Genomic DNA, 17,125 nt, shown 5'->3' on the forward strand with positions numbered 1-17,125 from the left:
TGCTCACACTTCTCATCCCATCCAAACTTCTGTGCCTTCCTTAGGACTTGAAAAAATGGATAGCTTCTGTGGGCAGACCTGGAAATGAATCGAGACAAGGCAGCAATTCTCCCGGTCAATTTTTGCACTTCCCGGATAGATTGGGGGGAAGACATGTCAAGCACTATTTTAATTTTCTCCGAGTTCACTTCAATTCCTCGGTCCGTCACCAGAAAACCCAAGAATTATCCACTTTTCACCCCGAAATCACATTTGGCCAGGTTGAGTTTTACTCCATACTGCTTTAGGTTGGCAAAAGTCTCGGCCAGATCGGAAACAAAACAAGAGACCTTCCGGGTCTTGATCAAGATATCATCAATGTAAACCTCCACATTTCTCCCCATCTGTTTCTGGAAGACTTGATTCATCAGGAACTGATATGTGGCCCCGGCATTCTTCAATCCAAAGGGCATGACCACATAGCAAAGAGTGCCTCCAGAGGTGATAAAACTGGCCTTGTCTTGATCTTCCCGGGCAAGGGGAATTCGGTGATATCCGTGATAAGCATCCTTAAAACTCAACAACTCGAAACCAGAAGTTGAATCCACCAATTGATCAATTCGGGGAAGCGGATAGCAATCCTTGGGGCGAGCTTTGTTCAAATCCCGGAAATCTACACACATTCTCCATTTCCCCGTAGCTTTCGGGACAAGGACCGCATTTGAGAGCCAGGTAGAGAATTGTACTTCCCTAATGTGGCCGGCCTGCATCAATTCTTGCACATGTTCATCAATGACTTTATCTTTTTCAGGGCCAAAATGCATTTTCTTCTGCTTCACAAGATGTGATCTCGGGATAATGTTCAATTTATGCTCAGCCACTTGGGGTGAAATCCCGACTAGCTCCTGATGAGACCAAGCAAAAAAAATATGTTAGCTTTTAAACAGTCCAAGAGACTTACCCTGGTGGAAACATTAAGGTCTCGGGCCACCCGGATATGTTTCCATGGCTCAACTTCCACCATCTCCTGCTCCTCCTCGGCAACAAAATGCACATCCCTTTCCTCAGCCACCTCCTCTGCTCGAATCAATCTCTCTCCCTCGTCTTTCTTCCTTGCCCTCTTCTGATCCACTCGGACAGTTTCCCCATAACAGTTTTGAGAGAAAGGCTCATCTCCCCTAACTTCCCTAACTTGATCTCGTACCGGAAATTTGATTTTCTGATGGTAAGTGGAAGCTACAGCCCTCATCTTGTTCATGGCTGGTCGTCGAGGATGATGTTATATGAAGATGGGGCATCCACTATCGTAAAGACTGTCATGACCGTCTTTCGCAAATCTCCAGTTCCCAGAGTTAATGGCAGTGTTATTTCCCCTTCTGGGTACACAGCATGGCCTGCGAAGCCAAACAAAGCAGTCTCCACCGCCTCTAACTGATACTCATGCAAATCCATCTGCACTAATGCTTCCTTGAAGATAACATTTACAGATCTGCCATTGTCAACGAAAACTCTCAATACATCATAGTTGGCAACTCTGGCTTGAATGACAAGAGCATCGTTATGGGGTAGGCTGACTCCCCTGAGATCTTCCGGGCCAAAACTTATGATCGGCTCATTTTTCCTCTTCCCATCAACTTCTAGACACTCTTTTCTTCCCCTTGCTTTCCGGGCCCGGTTGGAGTCACCATCTGTAGATCCTCTCGAAATAATTTTTATTACTCCTTGGATCGGGGGTGTTTTTTTTTTCGGGCTGCTTACTTTTCTTCTCCCGGGAGCTTCCTTCTTCTCTCCTACTCCCACTCGGGACACCTGTCGATCTTCCAAAAGTACTAGGTCCGGGACGCCGGGCTAACCAGGTTGGTAGCCTTGGCTCATTCTGTGTATTAGATTTTGGTGTAAAACACCGATTAGACTCTTTCCTCAAAGTTCGACACTCACTAGTTTCATGAGAAAATTCTTTATGAAGAGTACATAAACCTTTTTTCTCTGGTCTTGGTAATCGCGCCATTGAACTCGGGTGCTGGGCCATGTCTGAGCTACATTCTTGAATTTGCCGATCCCGGGCAATCCTCAGGGGGATATGAGAAAAATTCCCTGGACCACCCTTCTTGTGAGCTCTTTCCTCAGGTCTGACCACCCGGTCTCCCCTGGCTCTTTTCAAAGCTTCTCTCTTCTGATTTTGGGCTTCTTCCATGTTGATGTATTTTTCTTCCCGGGATAAGAGATCTTCAAAGTCCCCGAGCAACTTCTTTGTAAGAGATCGAAAGAAATCTCCCTCCCACAACCCCTGCGTGAATGCCGTAGTTTTTGTCTCGGGGGTGCAGGCAAGGACATCCAAAGCCACTCGATTGAATCTTTTGATATATGCTCTCAAAGTTTCGTCCTAGCCCTGCTTCACTTCAAACAAACTGAAAAGCAGTCTTCTTATATTTCGTGTTGCTGCTAAACAGGTGCAAGAATACTTTTTCAAAATCTTCAAAAGATTGGATGCTTTGAGGTGCCAACCCCTCGAACCATCTCTGGGCCGAGTCGACCAGGGTTGTTAGAAACACTTTGCATTTAATCTGATCTCCATAACAATGTAGCATGACCAGATTTTCGAATATGGCGAGATGTTCTTCAGGGTCATAACTCCCGTCATAATCCTTGATCCTCGCCGATTTGAAGTGACCAGGAAGTGGCTCCCGGACGATGATATCAGTGAATGGGCAACCCTTGACCGTAACTCAAGTGCTACCCTTAGAACCAACTTGCCCTTCCAACACCTTGACCTTTCTCCTCAGCTTCTCTAACTCTTCTGCCACAGTAGGAGATTTAGAACCAGCACTTGACTCTCGCTCTTCCTCCCTCCTTTCTTCCTCCTGATCTTCTCGCCCTTGCTCTTGTTCCTGCTCAGGATGGGCAGAATGATGAGCAAGGGCTTTATTTTCCAAAGCTGTCTCCACAGCACCATATATAATTTTGGCCAACTCTTCAGGTGTTAAGTTAACAGTAGGCCGGGGACCAGTGGACGGCAGCCCACCTGCACCAGAGAGAAGGGTATTATCTTCCTGAATCCAAGAAGTTTCTTGATTTGTTTCTCAGGTAGGAGCCATATCAACACCTTAGAACTCTATTTTCCCACAGACGGTGCCAATGATGCAATCCGGCGAAATGGAAGTGGTGGATCGGGTAATCCACCGGATCTGCTATAAAAATAGTGAAAGAAATAAGAGTAAGATGTATCGGGGCTAGAAGCTTCTTTTCCCGGGTGAAGAGGATTCCCTGCACTCAAGAAGGTGACCACGTGAATGGGCACCGGAGAGGTATCTGGCGTGGCCACTCCGATGCTTAAGTTGTTGAACGATTCAAGCCGAAAACTAATGTAACCAAGTGATGGTTGTGATATTGGTGTGAAGGAAAGAGTTTTAGTAAGTAATAAATGGAGTTTTCAATATCTGAATAGAGAGTAAATGCAAAGAAGGAACCTGGTATTTATAGTAGGACATGATGTAACGATGACTTCGTTCTACGTGCTACCTACTAATTATAGTAGGGCGGATGATCATATCCTATATTCTGGTATGTCAAATCCCATACTAGTCACATCCAACCTACCTGATTTTGTCAACCACTTGGATTGGTGTCAGAAATGGGACAGCCGCCCACACCCTATCTTACTAGTATACTTGAGTGCGACGCTTATATCAAAGTGGCCCGGGTAGAAAGCTTCCCGGGAGCTTGCATGAGAGCCCGGGCATACAATAGCCCGGGGTGAAGACATCCCGATCGTTCAATGGCCTGGCCTTTTGATGAACCCTCTCCATTGATTCTCCCAAGCGAGATATCTATCCTGTGTCCCGGGACATCCGGAATCCAAGCTCCTTTGCAGACATACCCTATTGCCTCGGATCATCCATGACCCGGGAATAATCCATATCCCTGACCCAGCAATATCCATGGCCCGGTACATCCCGGGGCATCATATATGCATGGTTGGCCAAACAATATGGTAATATTACTTTGCTGTGGTGCAGAACACCTGTCTCTTTCAGGTTCTTCATGTCGCTATTGAAAGGCATTCAGCAGACATTATTGTCATACATCTCCATATCTCTAGAATTCAATAGTTATAACTATGTTTAAAATCTTCATTTGTTAATTTACTAAATCACGCAGGTGGCTAAAGATCCATCTTGCAAGGAAATTAATGCTCTTGAGCAGCATCTCCATTCTTTTTCAACACTCTTTATGACCCTCACCGTGATGGCACCGATTTTGTTTGGGGATACCCCTTCAGTCTTCGTGAAGGTGTACCAACTGCAGTGTCTCATGGGCTTTGGATCGACATACCGGAATATGATGCACCGACTCAGCTTGTCACGCCTTTGGAAAAGGAACAATAGGTCTAAAATTACAATTCAACCTTTTTTCTTTTTACTTCTTTCTGCATTTTAGATACCAATTATACCCTGTCATTTTCATGTTTGTTGATGCAGTTATGACGATTTCAAAGGGTAACCTCTTCCCAATGTGTGGCATGATCATGCCTTCAACCGTGAATTGATAGGCCCGGCTATGTACTTTGGACTGATGGGTGATGGACAACGAATTGGACGCTACGACGACATGTGGGCAGGCAAGTGCACTAAGGTATTAGTATTGTCCAGTCTAGGCTACATAATAGTATAATAGTATGCTAGATTGCTTTTACATCTGTATTTTCATTTGGAGATCCAACGTTTGAGGGCTGTAACTGTTTTTCGTCTTAGGTGATTTGCGATCATTTGGGATTGGGAGTCAAAACTGGCTTGCCATACATTTGGCACAGCAAAGTTAGCAACCATTTTGTGAACCTCAAGAAGGAATACAAAGGTCTCTGTTTGCAAGAGGAGCTGATTCCATTTTTCCAATCTGTGCCTCTTCCAAAAGACTGCACCACTTTTCAAAAATGCTACCTCAAAATCTCCAAACAAGTGAAGGCAAAGCTCGGCAAGGTGGACGAATATTTCAAGAGTAGGTCTCTTGTGAGACGATCTCACAAATCTTTATCTATGAGACGGGTGAACCCTACCGATATTCACAATAAAAAGTAATACTCTTAACATAAAAAGTAAAATATTTTCATGGATGACCCAAATAAGAAATCCGTATTACAAAATACGACCCATGAGACCGTCTCACACAAGTTTTTGTCTTATTTCAATAAGCTCACGGATGCGATGGTGACATAGATTGAAACATGAGACAAGCTTAACACCTCGAAAACACTAGCCGCTCTACCCAACGACAATGCTAAGTATAAACACATAAATGGTAGGTTATTTTCGTTTGATCGATATAGTCTGTTGCCGCGATCTTGCACATTCTTGAAGAATTAATTTTCAGGTATAGAGATTAGCGAGTTTTTATTTGAGTTGGAGAACCACCACATTATTAATATTGTCTACAATTGGATTTAGTTGAGCATGATTTAGTGTTTATATGTTCTATTCATTGCATTCAAGTCTCTTTTATTTGTCACCTGAGATTTGGCTCAAAGTGACTTGTTCAAGATTCTTGGTTTTGTTAGAAAGTTGAGTCCAGGTACGATGCATTATGGAGATATGAGTTTTCTTTTATACACATTGCTCATGTAGTGTTTAAATTGCATAATAAATATTAATTTATATATTTCATTACATCTCTTGTTATATTGGGGACAATAATCCTGGTACAATAAATAAGAAACAAAAGATTGGACAACTTGTTATAGCTAAAGAAAAAAATACCTTTCTCCGATATTATTATACTACATGCAGGGGCGGAGCCAGGATTCAAAATTATCTTGGGCTGGCTCCGTCCCATGCTGTATTTAATAAAATAAATAATTAACTAAAAAATTTAAAGTAAAAAATATGTAAACATTGACTTCATGAAAACATAGAACAAGAGTATTTAATATTTAATATCTTCAAAAACATGAAGCTAAAACACTACTGAAGTTGTGCTCTTCGATTCTTGTTAGAATAAATCATTAATTATTAAATCGTTATCAATTTTTTCAATCAAAAAACATTACCAGCACTAAATAATATCACTTTAGTTTAACTTATTGTTAATTTATTGTGTCGTCTACGCTATAAAATATCACTTTAGTTTAATTTATTATGGCTAACTGAGTCAAATTAACATTACCAGCACTAAATAATTGTTACTTTAATCCAATAAACCTCAAACAATTATAATTATTCCAAAACAATTTCGTAGTTAACATTTGAAATCTTAAGGCATAATATATTTAAATATAAAAATTTTACAGCCTTACATAATTCTGAATTTTTTAAAAATTCCTACAAAATTCCATAAATTTGCATTTATATTTTCTATATCATCTAAACATCCAAATAATAAATAATAACACTAAAAATCGACAATCCCCAATATAAAATCTAAAAATTTGAAATAATGCTCAAATAAATTCCAAAAAATTATCAATACCATCAATCGCTCAAATCTAGTACCTACAATCAATAATTTAATATATATCAATTATCGAAATTCAAAAAAAACCAAAATACCCAAATTTCGAAACATTAAAATCTGAAATTACCTTTAAAATTTGAAATCTAACTAAGAACAATAAGAACGAGCTGTAGAAAGTCTAACACTAAGATTTCCTCATGATTTTCGGTGAAAACGCCGACCGATGGGCGACGGTTGATTTCAAGAAGACAAAAAAACTTCGAAAATTTGGTATTAAAAGAAAGCTTAGCTTATGCCGTGGGCTTTCCGAATCTACAATAGATTTTGAAAACTGGCGACCGATGATGAAGTTACGGCCATTTGAAGTAATGAAAATTGTGATAGTTTGAGAGAGAAGAATAGAGATGACGCAACACACAAGTGAAAGAGAGAAAAAATAGATTGAACATTGAGGCTAATCAACAAAATTTTAAAAATAAAACATATTAATTTTTTTTAAAAAAAATTAGGTGGGGCTGGAGCCCAACCCAGCCCCTACATATAGCTTCGCCCATGACTACATGGATTCCCCGTATTCTATGGGGGATTATATCACTTTTGGAAAAATGAAAAGGATTGGTTTTGCCGCAATTACATCTCGTGTAGCATATACTTCACCAGATAAATTTATAATATGAAAGTAGGTTTAGTAAATCTAATGTGGGATAGAATTCAACCTACTCAGTGTATTTTCTTAAATATACATCTGACCATCCACATTTATTTTTATACTTAGGGACTACGATTTTTGGGATAGAATTCAACCTACTCATGGTATTGTTTTAAATGTATATATAATAATCCACATTTATTCTTACATTTAGGGACTGCAATTTTTTTTAATGGATCCTACCTGTTAAAATAAATAAAGATTGTTAAATTCAATTTTAGGATAATACTTTAGACTAGCATCTTATGAAATTGCTCTGAGGTTTTCAACTTGTAAGAACTTGAGAAATTGATTCAAATTTCAATGATTGTATAAGCTTTAAATAGTATTTTAATAACTTGTGAAAATATGCTTCTTTTTTCTTGTTTGTTTATACTTTGAAAAAGTTGCAATAAATTATACATATATTTAATCAAACTATCCAAAGAGAAGAGACGCGAGAGATTTTGATATATCTATACTACATATAATACCCTTCTCTCTTTTTTGAGCTCCATATTTCTTTTTCTTTTTTAAATTTTTTTTGAAAATCTAAAAAACATAAGTTTAAATTTAATTTTTAATATTTGAATTTATTTTTAAAAAAAAACAAAAGTACTTATTAAAAAAAATCTATTGAACATGCACATAATTACGTACAAAATTCAAATATTTTTTTATTATTATTTAAAATAGCAAAGTTGGAAGGTCCCAAGGATTAGGTATTTAGGGTCAAGACCATGTCTGTATTTTCATAAAAATGTTAAGAATTGTTGACTTTACAACACAATCTTCAAGTTGACGGAACTACAATAATCTTGTCCCGCCTGGTTTCTTGTTTAGATTTTAAATTGCATCACGCAAACACATGGACATGTACATACTTCATTATATATACATATATGAGTGTGTGTATATGTGTGCGTATATATATATATATATATATAACATAGATCGTAGCTAAAACACTCTGTCCATCCAATATCGTTGAAAATATTTCAAAATTTACTGCTTATCATGTCTTGGGTTTGTTCAATTTGGATGAATTACCAGAGTTCGAATCCAGTGAGGTGCAAAGTCCTGATAAATACGTGATCGTCACGCGTGAGAAAAAAATAATAAAATTGTCCAAAAAAAAAAAAAAAAACAAAGACAACAGATTAGATTGAAATTAAACAATATAAAATATCAAAATCGTAAAAATACAAACATATATATACAAAATGCAGTTTTTCCTTTTTATTTATTGGTACGCATTGTTTCCTTTTGCTAAAAAGTAATTAAATGTGAATATGAAACTCGGTTCTAGGAAATCAAATTAAATTTTTGCTTTAAAGCTCAAGTATGAACGTGAATCGTCCTGCCCTAGAGCCCACAAAAATTAAGTTTGAATATGAGAGCTCATTAAAACAATGTATATCCCATTTAATGATAAAATGTACCCTCTTCATCAAAGCCCTGCAAGAACACAACAAGATACCCATATTCACCAAACTATGGCGATTTCTTTTTTTGCGGTTAAATATATCATCTCGTGTTGAAATTTTTTTTAATCGATGTGTGGAATGGGCTAAAATTGAGGAAAAAGAGATACAAGCTAGTAGACTATGATCGTGAATGGCGTCCGGCTTGTCAGTCTTCCAATGAGCTTGTCAGTCTTCCAATGAATGGGGGCTAAAATTGAGGAAAAACAGATACAAGCTAGTAGACTAAGATCGTGAATGACGACGACACGATGAAAAATGAAAAACGCTAAATTCATGAAACAAAAAGGTACTTCTTCGTTTCCTTACCTACTTCTCCAATTAATTAGATGTCTAATATTGCCAAACTTTTATAAAGTACGCATGGAAAACTATTTTTAATGTGTTTCAAAAATTTAACTTAATCAAGGATCATTAAAGCGATTTCATTGTAAAAATTGTAAGTACGATGTTTCTGTTAGTCAACGAATGATAATTAATGCACAGACTAACTGTTAACAGTAAAAAGCAAAAAAAAAAAAACTTTTATTATTAATATTTATTATATAATCCGTGACGCACGTGTGTAAAAAAAAAAAAAGGCGTCAGAAAATCTCCCATAAATCCAACCAATTATAACTCGACAACCATTTTGACGAAACCACTTTGGTATCGGAAAACCACTCATACCCACATCTGAAACCGCTTTCCCACCATTCATCGAAATTACCCCTTTTATAAAGACCCGTACTAATGTTTACCATATAGAGTGTTCGAGTGGTCTGCAGACCGCAAATATATACATATGTGTATATAGAAATAATCATGTATATATATATGTGTGTGTAAGTATATATATTGATTAGATTCTTGTTTGGTTGTTTTGAAAGGGGAAAAGATCAAATCAATTCGAATCAAAAGTACGAGAAAAATGGGGAGAGGAAGAGTGCAGCTGAAGAGAATAGAGAACAAGATCAACCGGCAAGTCACCTTCTCCAAGAGAAGATCGGGGCTTCTCAAGAAAGCCAATGAAATCTCTGTTCTCTGTGATGCAGATGTGGGATTGATAGTCTTCTCCACCAAAGGAAAGCTCTCTGAGTATGCTACTGATTCATGGTATGTTGTCTCTCTCTCTGTGTGTGTGTGTCTATATATATATATATATATATATATATACATACATAAGATGTAGCTTTATAATTTCTTGGATCTGTTGTGTTCTTGTTTATGTTTTCTGTACTTTTGTGGCCAGTTAGCTTGTGAAAATAGAATTTTTCGGGGTTTTTTTCTTGGGAAAATATGATTAATATGTATGTTAAGAGCTTCTGTATTTTTTTTATTTAAAAAAATAATTATCGTACATTGAATTTCTTGAACTTTTCTTCATTGGGAAATGTGATTTTTGAGCCGATTCATTTGTTTCTGTTGATATTTCATTATGATTCTGAATTCTTTTGTATGTCTCTTATATATATATCAAGAGATAATTGATTGAGTCTCAATCTTCAAATTCTACAAATTTTTAAATATTCATGAACACTGCAGTTCATACAGTTGTCCATGCAAAATAAATGAAATAAATAATTAAAATTTAAATTCCCATAAATTTCTCTGATTTTTTAAACCTTTTTCCCACCCGAAGATTCAAAAACACACATGTTATTTTCCTTTAATTCTCAAAATAATTAGTGAAAAAATTCGATATTCCTGTGTTTTATGTATTTAGATTTGTTTATTATTAAAATGAGCAGCGGCCCTGCTGCTTTTTCATCTGCGATTCTGTAATTTAGGGCAAAAATTACATTTTATTTTATTTTTTACAAATGTTAAACGTCATATTATATATGTATATAGATATATATACATACACTTAAATTATTTTCTTCTTTAATTTAATATTCCCATGGAAAAATAGTCTCTTCTTTTATCGGGTAATTGAAATTAGAGTGATTATATAGTATTAACTGGAAAAACTTACTCATTATATTTATAAAATTATTAATATCTTATATTTAATATATATTATATTATTATACATATAATGAATTCCTATATCTAATTTATTATTACATGCCCTGTTTGGTTAATTCAATGTATATTTTGCAGCATGGAAAGGATCCTCGAACGATATGAGCAATATTCCTATGCTGAAAGAAAGCTGACTTCGCCCAACCTCGAATCACCGGTATCTAAATACGGTTTGTTAGCTAACGCAGATCGTTCCCACAGAGATTAGTTTTCATGTGTTTCGAGAGGGTTGGAAAGGGGTTCAGTTCAGCCTCTTGTTTTTTGAAAATTTTATATGCAAATTTATTTTATATACGAGTATTCTTGGGACTTTTTTTTAAATATGTGTGATGTTTATATAAGAGAAATCAAAAAAAGTTTTCTCGGGCTGTATTCTTGTGAATTTCTTTTGTAATCTTTGGTTTTTTTTGTTGCGATACACTTGTCTCACATCTTAAAAATTAAATATTTAAAATGAGCTTATAATGGGGTACAATGGACTTCAATAGCAACTTGGATTAATCATTGTCGTAAAAGCGAGGACGAATACGAAGTAGTTGCTATATGAGCTCATTGTGCAGTCACGCAGGCGCGGGCCTGGGCTCGGGGCGTGACAATTGTCGTGAAAATTTGATACTGTGACAAGTAGTCGACGAAACTCTCACGTCGAGACTAAAACCGATATATATAAATCTACCTAGTGTCCATTCTTCGGGTTTTTCTTTCCATTTATTATTGCTAATTGTAATTAGGATCTCTAATTCGAACATAACTAATTAAATTTAGTACGGAAACATTTGATTTTTCAGTGAAAAAAAAAAATTGTTGTGATATATAAATTTTAAATAGGTAAGCTGGAGTCTTGAATATGCAAAGGTCAAGGCTAGAATGGAGGTTTTGCAAAGAAACCAAAGGTGAGTAAATAAGAATATTTAATTAATTTTGACTAATTATCAATTATATTCTTAGTTATTTTTGAAATATTTAAATAAATAAACAACTTGATATTTGCAGGCACTATATGGGAGAGGACCTGGATTCCCTGCGTCTTAAAGAGCTGCAAACCTTGGAATATCAGCTCGATACTTCTCTCAAACATATTCGAACTCGCAAGGTATTTCTCAGAAATTTTACGACGAATAGCCGATCGATATACATTTCGTAAAAAAAAAAATAAACTTCGATTCTCTTGCGAAATTCATCTTAGATACCAAATTAAAAGTCCGAGATTTTTCAAAATGAGAGATGAAATTTCCTTTGCATTTATGTTTATTATTATTTGTAAATGTCTGGTGGTAGTATTAAATATTAAAAAATGAAAATAAACATTTGATTGTCATGTTTTTTATTATTTTTTCATAGCCAACAATTAATTAATTAACAATGTTACTAATTATTTTGAGTCTCTCATGCATGCAGCATCAACTTATGCATGAATCAATTTCTGAGCTTCAAAAAAAGGTGAAAAGCACTCTGATAACTTAATGTTAATTTTTATGTAATCGTTTACCATTTCATTGATTACTGATTGTATCTATGTTTATTTTTATATCCTTTTGATTAATATTTAAACTTCCGAATTCTATCTTAATTAATTTGGTCAGTTCCAGATGAATTTTTTTATTACGGTAATAACTGCATATGATTTATATGATAGATTGTTAAAATTAAATATCAAAATATAACTTATGAATTATTTAAAAAATTATCACAAGGATATTTTACAAATGTATACACAAACATATTATAACGTCTCAGATTCGATGAGTGTCTACAATGTAATTAAACGAATCTTTCCAGCGTGCTTATGTTCTCACTCATACGCACCCTAAGAAACTTTCCAGGGGGTTACTCATCCCAGAATTGTCTATGTCATCACTCACACGCATCCTAAGAAACTTCCTAGAGGTTACTCATCCCAGAATTGTCCTAAGTCAAGCACACTTACCTCTGAGGGTCATCCAATTCTAGAATTGTTTATGCTCTCACTCACAATCACCATATGAAAGTTTCCTATACAACTTTCTAAGGGTCACTCATCCCAGAATTACCGGTGTCCTCACTCACATGCACTTTAGAAAACTTCCCAAGGGGTCACTTATCCAATGTCCCACATCCCAAGGGGTCACCTATCCCAGAAATGTCCCAAATCAAGCACGCTTACTTTTGAGGGTAACCCATCCCAAAATTCACCCATCCCAAAATTACATATATCCTCACTCACACGCACCATATTAAACTTTTTAGGGGGTCATCTATCCCAAAATTATCTATGTCCTCACTCATACGTACCCTAGAAAACTTCACATGGGTCATCCATATCATAATTGCCATAAGTCAAGCAAGCTCAACTTTGGAGTTTTTATGTGATGAGTTTCCGAAAAGAAGAAGCATCTTCTTAATATGAGTAGTACATATCAAATCTTTTAAGCTCTCCTCAACTGCACAGTCCTATATCTAAACAGTTTTGTAATCCCTCTCATTCTAGAGTGCTTTTAAGCTCTCCTCAACTGCACAGTCCTATAGCTGAACAGTTTTGTAATCCCTCTCATTTTAGAGTGAGATCCGCTCATTCATGTTTTCTTCGCCTAGAAGCCTGCCAAGACCCGTTTATTATCCATACAATCTCATGGCACCTACGATTATCTCCCGCCATCTTCGGCCGCGTGCATCACACATATATAATATCATCGATGCTCACATAAATGTGTATAGTAGATGTGCAACATATCGAAACTATATATATATATGTGTGTGCGCACGCGTGCACAATTCATTTGCTCCTTTCATGTTTATTATGTGAGAGGATTGTTGAGAGTGAAACTTTTAAGTCCAAGAATTTAGGCATGTTAAATTAAGATTTTAATTAACGTCAGTTTTGATAGTTGTCTATATTGCCGATTGCTTGTAGTTCATTTGACATCATGGTCTTATACTTGGGATGAGGTTTCGGAGTCGAGAGTCAATTGTAACAAACCACCCGCTCCTCAATATAAAAAAAAAGTTGTCTATTTGATTTAATATTATCTAAAATAAGGATGATTATAATTTTTGATTTCCTTCGACTCGAGGACTTCTCATTTGTATCGGAATAATTTGTAGATTATATATTTTTCTAACTTGGTTTGCAAATAATATAATGTTTAACATCCTTCTTTTTGTTGCAGGACAAGGCCCTGCAGGAGCAAAACAACTTGCTCGCAAAAAGGGTAAAATTTTTCCTATGATTTTCAATACAAATATTCGAAAATAGTTTTTGAAATATTTGTATAAATATAATATTCGACGCGAGTTGATATCATATCATTTTAAAACTGTGTAAGCTATTTTAAATTTAAAAATGTTGCTATAGAGAGATGTCAATGACATCTATGCTTAGCTGGTTGAGACCAGATTGAGATTTTGATTGGAGAATTCTACATTGCTCGAAAAGCACGAAAAAATCTTGCATTATATATCAACATTTTGAAGATGTATAGTTTTACGAAATCGATAGCACGAGTAGATATAAACTACAGTTTTATCTGTTTATTACACCTACAGCTGAAAGAGAAGGAAAAAGAACCAGGTGTGACCATAAATCAGTGGGAACAAGTACAAAACCGGGAGCTAAACTCGCCGTCTTTCGGCTTAACGCAACCTTTGAACTCCTTGAATATCAGGTATGCAGTATGATTTCATTGAATATTATAGTGGAAAATTAAATGGTGAATCATATTCTCTCTTTTTTAAGTGATTTTCAAGCATAACTAATTAGAGGGTATTTCACCAAGTTTGTTTATGTGTTCATATACTCTTAGAGATTGTTATGCTTTTTGATTAAAAGAAAATAAAAAAAGAAAGATATAATTTTGGTTTTCTATGTTGTCCAATTTCAATTATAGTTTTGTATCTTTTAGTCATTTTAAATTGAAAACGCTTACATAACACTTACATGTCAGCATCATGTCAGAGCTACATGCGTCTAATTATATGTGTCTTATCAGTGTCACGTTGAAAAAAATGATAAACATAGCGGACAAAAACTAAAATTTGATAATATAGAGGACAAAAATCGTTGAAAGTCAAATATATATACCTAATATTACTGTTTTTTTTTTAAACTTATTTAAAGTAAATTTAGCTGCAAAAGGCGAATAAACAGGAAAGTAGATTTTTTCAAGCACTTGAGCAACAAACATTTATTTATACTCGTAATGCTAGTACATATACATAAACCATTTCACTATGTTATAGATCATCGATCATTAAAGTATCCAAATTTTTACATAGATTTTTATATATGATTTGATGCAGTAAAATTTATCAATCTATGGGAGAGAACACCAGCAATGGAGGCAATGGAGGAACTTCAAACCAACATATTCCATCATCTAATACAGTAATGCCTCAATGGATGATGCAACATTTAGCATGGTTAACTTAAGAAACACCATGCCCAACATTTACAATAATGTTTTTTAAAGAGGTAAATGTGAAATTTAAAAAAAAAAATCATAGGAAAAAAGTGTAAGGAATTTCTATGAAAATATACCTCTTTTGCATGTCTCTCAATATCCAACTGCTTTAGAAAGCTTTCATAAATTTTAAATCTATGTTTGATGGGAAATACATAATTGCCCAAAATATATGTTTATTTACTACTACTTTTTTTTTATTACAACACACGTGGGGGAGGAGATTCGAACTTGGAGTGCCAGCTAATCTGGCAGGGGGTGAGACCACTGGGTTATAAACCGGTCTCGTTTATTTACTACTTATTATTAGTATTATGTTGTAATGCAAAACACCAATTAATTTTTTTTAAATGAACAGATTATAATATTATTTTAAAATATAAGTTTGTTGTTTCAAATGTATCATGTTAAATTCTTGTATTAGAATTCATAGGATCACCATAATGAAAATGGAATTAGTTATTGATGCCTGATAAGTATGAATGATTTGATCTTTCTTCAACGTGGGCCAAACTAATTTTTAGAATTTTTGCTAAATTCACGGAATAATATTGCAGAAGATGACAAATATGGAAAACTCCAATTTCTTTAATTTATTCGAGCTATTTTATGCTACATCGATAGTAATTTTCTCATATTCCAATAATTTCTTGTATATTGACTTAATGAATTCATGATCAAAAGATTAAAATTTCGCCACATTAAAAAAAAAGGAGAAACACTCCAAGTAAGCATATGTGTAGCATAAAAAATCCAATTTATTGAGATGCGTGGGAATTAATTAAAATATAAAAGTGTGCCAACCCCAATAATTAAAGAAGATACGAGGATGTGAATGCAACTCTTAAAATTATATCTATAGTTGACTATTATATATAAGCTATCATATTCATACCTATTACCAATATTTTCATTCAAATTCCACTGTCATTAGTCGATCTATCTTGTCTCTATTCCCATACACGAGATAAAGAAGTGGACATCATAATAAAATTATATATATATATTATATTATAACAAATATTCTTGTATATATGCATTTATATGTTAATATATAATATATATATATATGTGTGTGTATATATATTATAATATTTATATAAGTGGTAACTGTGGAACTTTGGAAAAGCTTAAAATTCTCATTCCAGTTTGAACGAATATATACAGTATACAAGAGATCATAAGCTTAATAACAAACTAACTACTAAGGCATAAAACTAGGAGAGATAATAGTAATTAAAGCCACCTATACGTGACTAATTCTACAAAACTAATTACAGTCACATTATAATCTACAAATGATACACGTAAATCAACTTAGGAAATGTATTTCAACACTCCCCCTCAAGCTTGACGGTAGATGTTTAACAAGGCAAGCTTGTTACACATTTCTTGAAAGTTGGGCCGAGGCAATAGCTTTGTAAGAATATCTGCTGCTTGTGACTTAGACGATACATAGTCCAGTGATATTACATTGTTCACCACCTTCTCACTTATAAAAAGACGATCAATTTCAATATGCTTCGTGCGATCATGCTGGACAGGGTTTCGAGAAATACTCAAAGCAGCTTGATTATCACATAGCATCCGTACAGCTCCATCAACTTCAACCTTGAGGTCTGCTAGTAGTTTTTGGAGCCCAATTCCCTCACATACTCCGTTTGCAAGTGAACGAAGTTCAGCTTCCGCACTACTTCGAGCAACAACCGTTTGCTTCTTACTTCTCCATGTCACTAGGTTTCCCCACATGTAAGAACACATTCCTGAGGTTGATCGTCGATCTGAGATTGAGCATGCCCAGTCCGCATCTGTGTAAACTTCAACTCCACGTTGTGATGTCTTTTTGAAGAACAGTCCAGTCCCTGGTGAAGCTTTGAGGTAACTGAGGATTGTCATGACAGCATCCATATGTGTGACTGATAGATTGCTCATGAATCTACTGACCATACTTACTGCAAAACTTATATCAGGTCTAGTATGTGCAAGGTAGATCAGTTTTCCAACAAGCCGCTGGTATCTCCCCTTGTCCACAGGTTCTTCCGTGGTTCTAGCATTCATCTTTAGATTTGGATCCATTGGAATGGATG

General features: G+C 35.3%; 1 protein-coding gene and 1 pseudogene across 2 annotated transcripts; both read left to right on the forward strand.

Moving 5' to 3' along the window:
- Positions 1–3,946: 3,946 nt before the first annotated feature.
- LOC142528302 (UDP-arabinopyranose mutase 3-like) lies at positions 3,947–7,100 on the forward strand (annotated as a pseudogene).
- Positions 7,101–9,338: 2,238 nt separating this feature from the next.
- On the forward strand, positions 9,339–15,129 carry LOC142530081 (agamous-like MADS-box protein AGL8 homolog). Of its 2 annotated transcripts, XM_075635846.1 has the most exons (8): positions 9,340–9,690; positions 10,681–10,759; positions 11,431–11,495; positions 11,596–11,695; positions 12,001–12,042; positions 13,749–13,790; positions 14,125–14,243; positions 14,878–15,129. In XM_075635846.1, the coding sequence occupies exons 1-8, from the start codon at positions 9,506–9,508 to the stop codon at positions 15,005–15,007; spliced, it is 762 nt and encodes a 253-aa protein (XP_075491961.1). In that variant the 5' UTR covers positions 9,340–9,505; the 3' UTR covers positions 15,008–15,129. The 2 variants fall into 2 exon arrangements, with proteins under 2 accessions (XP_075491962.1, XP_075491961.1); XM_075635847.1 differs by lacking the exon at positions 12,001–12,042 and having other exon boundaries at positions 9,339–9,690.
- Positions 15,130–17,125: the final 1,996 nt, after the last annotated feature.

This window comes from Primulina tabacum, chromosome 16 (genome assembly GCF_025594145.1).
Source record: "Primulina tabacum isolate GXHZ01 chromosome 16, ASM2559414v2, whole genome shotgun sequence".
Lineage (NCBI taxonomy): Eukaryota > Viridiplantae > Streptophyta > Magnoliopsida > Lamiales > Gesneriaceae > Primulina > Primulina tabacum.

Excerpts from the sequence above, each read along its gene's own strand:
- LOC142530081 (XM_075635846.1), top strand. The coding sequence starts at position 9,506 with ATGGGGAGAGGAAGAGTGCAGCTGAAGAGAATAGAGAACAAGATCAAC. Across the intron at positions 11,496-11,595 it reads GTTTTGCAAAGAAACCAAAG|GCACTATATGGGAGAGGACC; the intron begins GTGAGTAAATAA and ends TGATATTTGCAG. Across the intron at positions 12,043-13,748 it reads TTTCTGAGCTTCAAAAAAAG|GACAAGGCCCTGCAGGAGCA; the intron begins GTGAAAAGCACT and ends TTTTTGTTGCAG.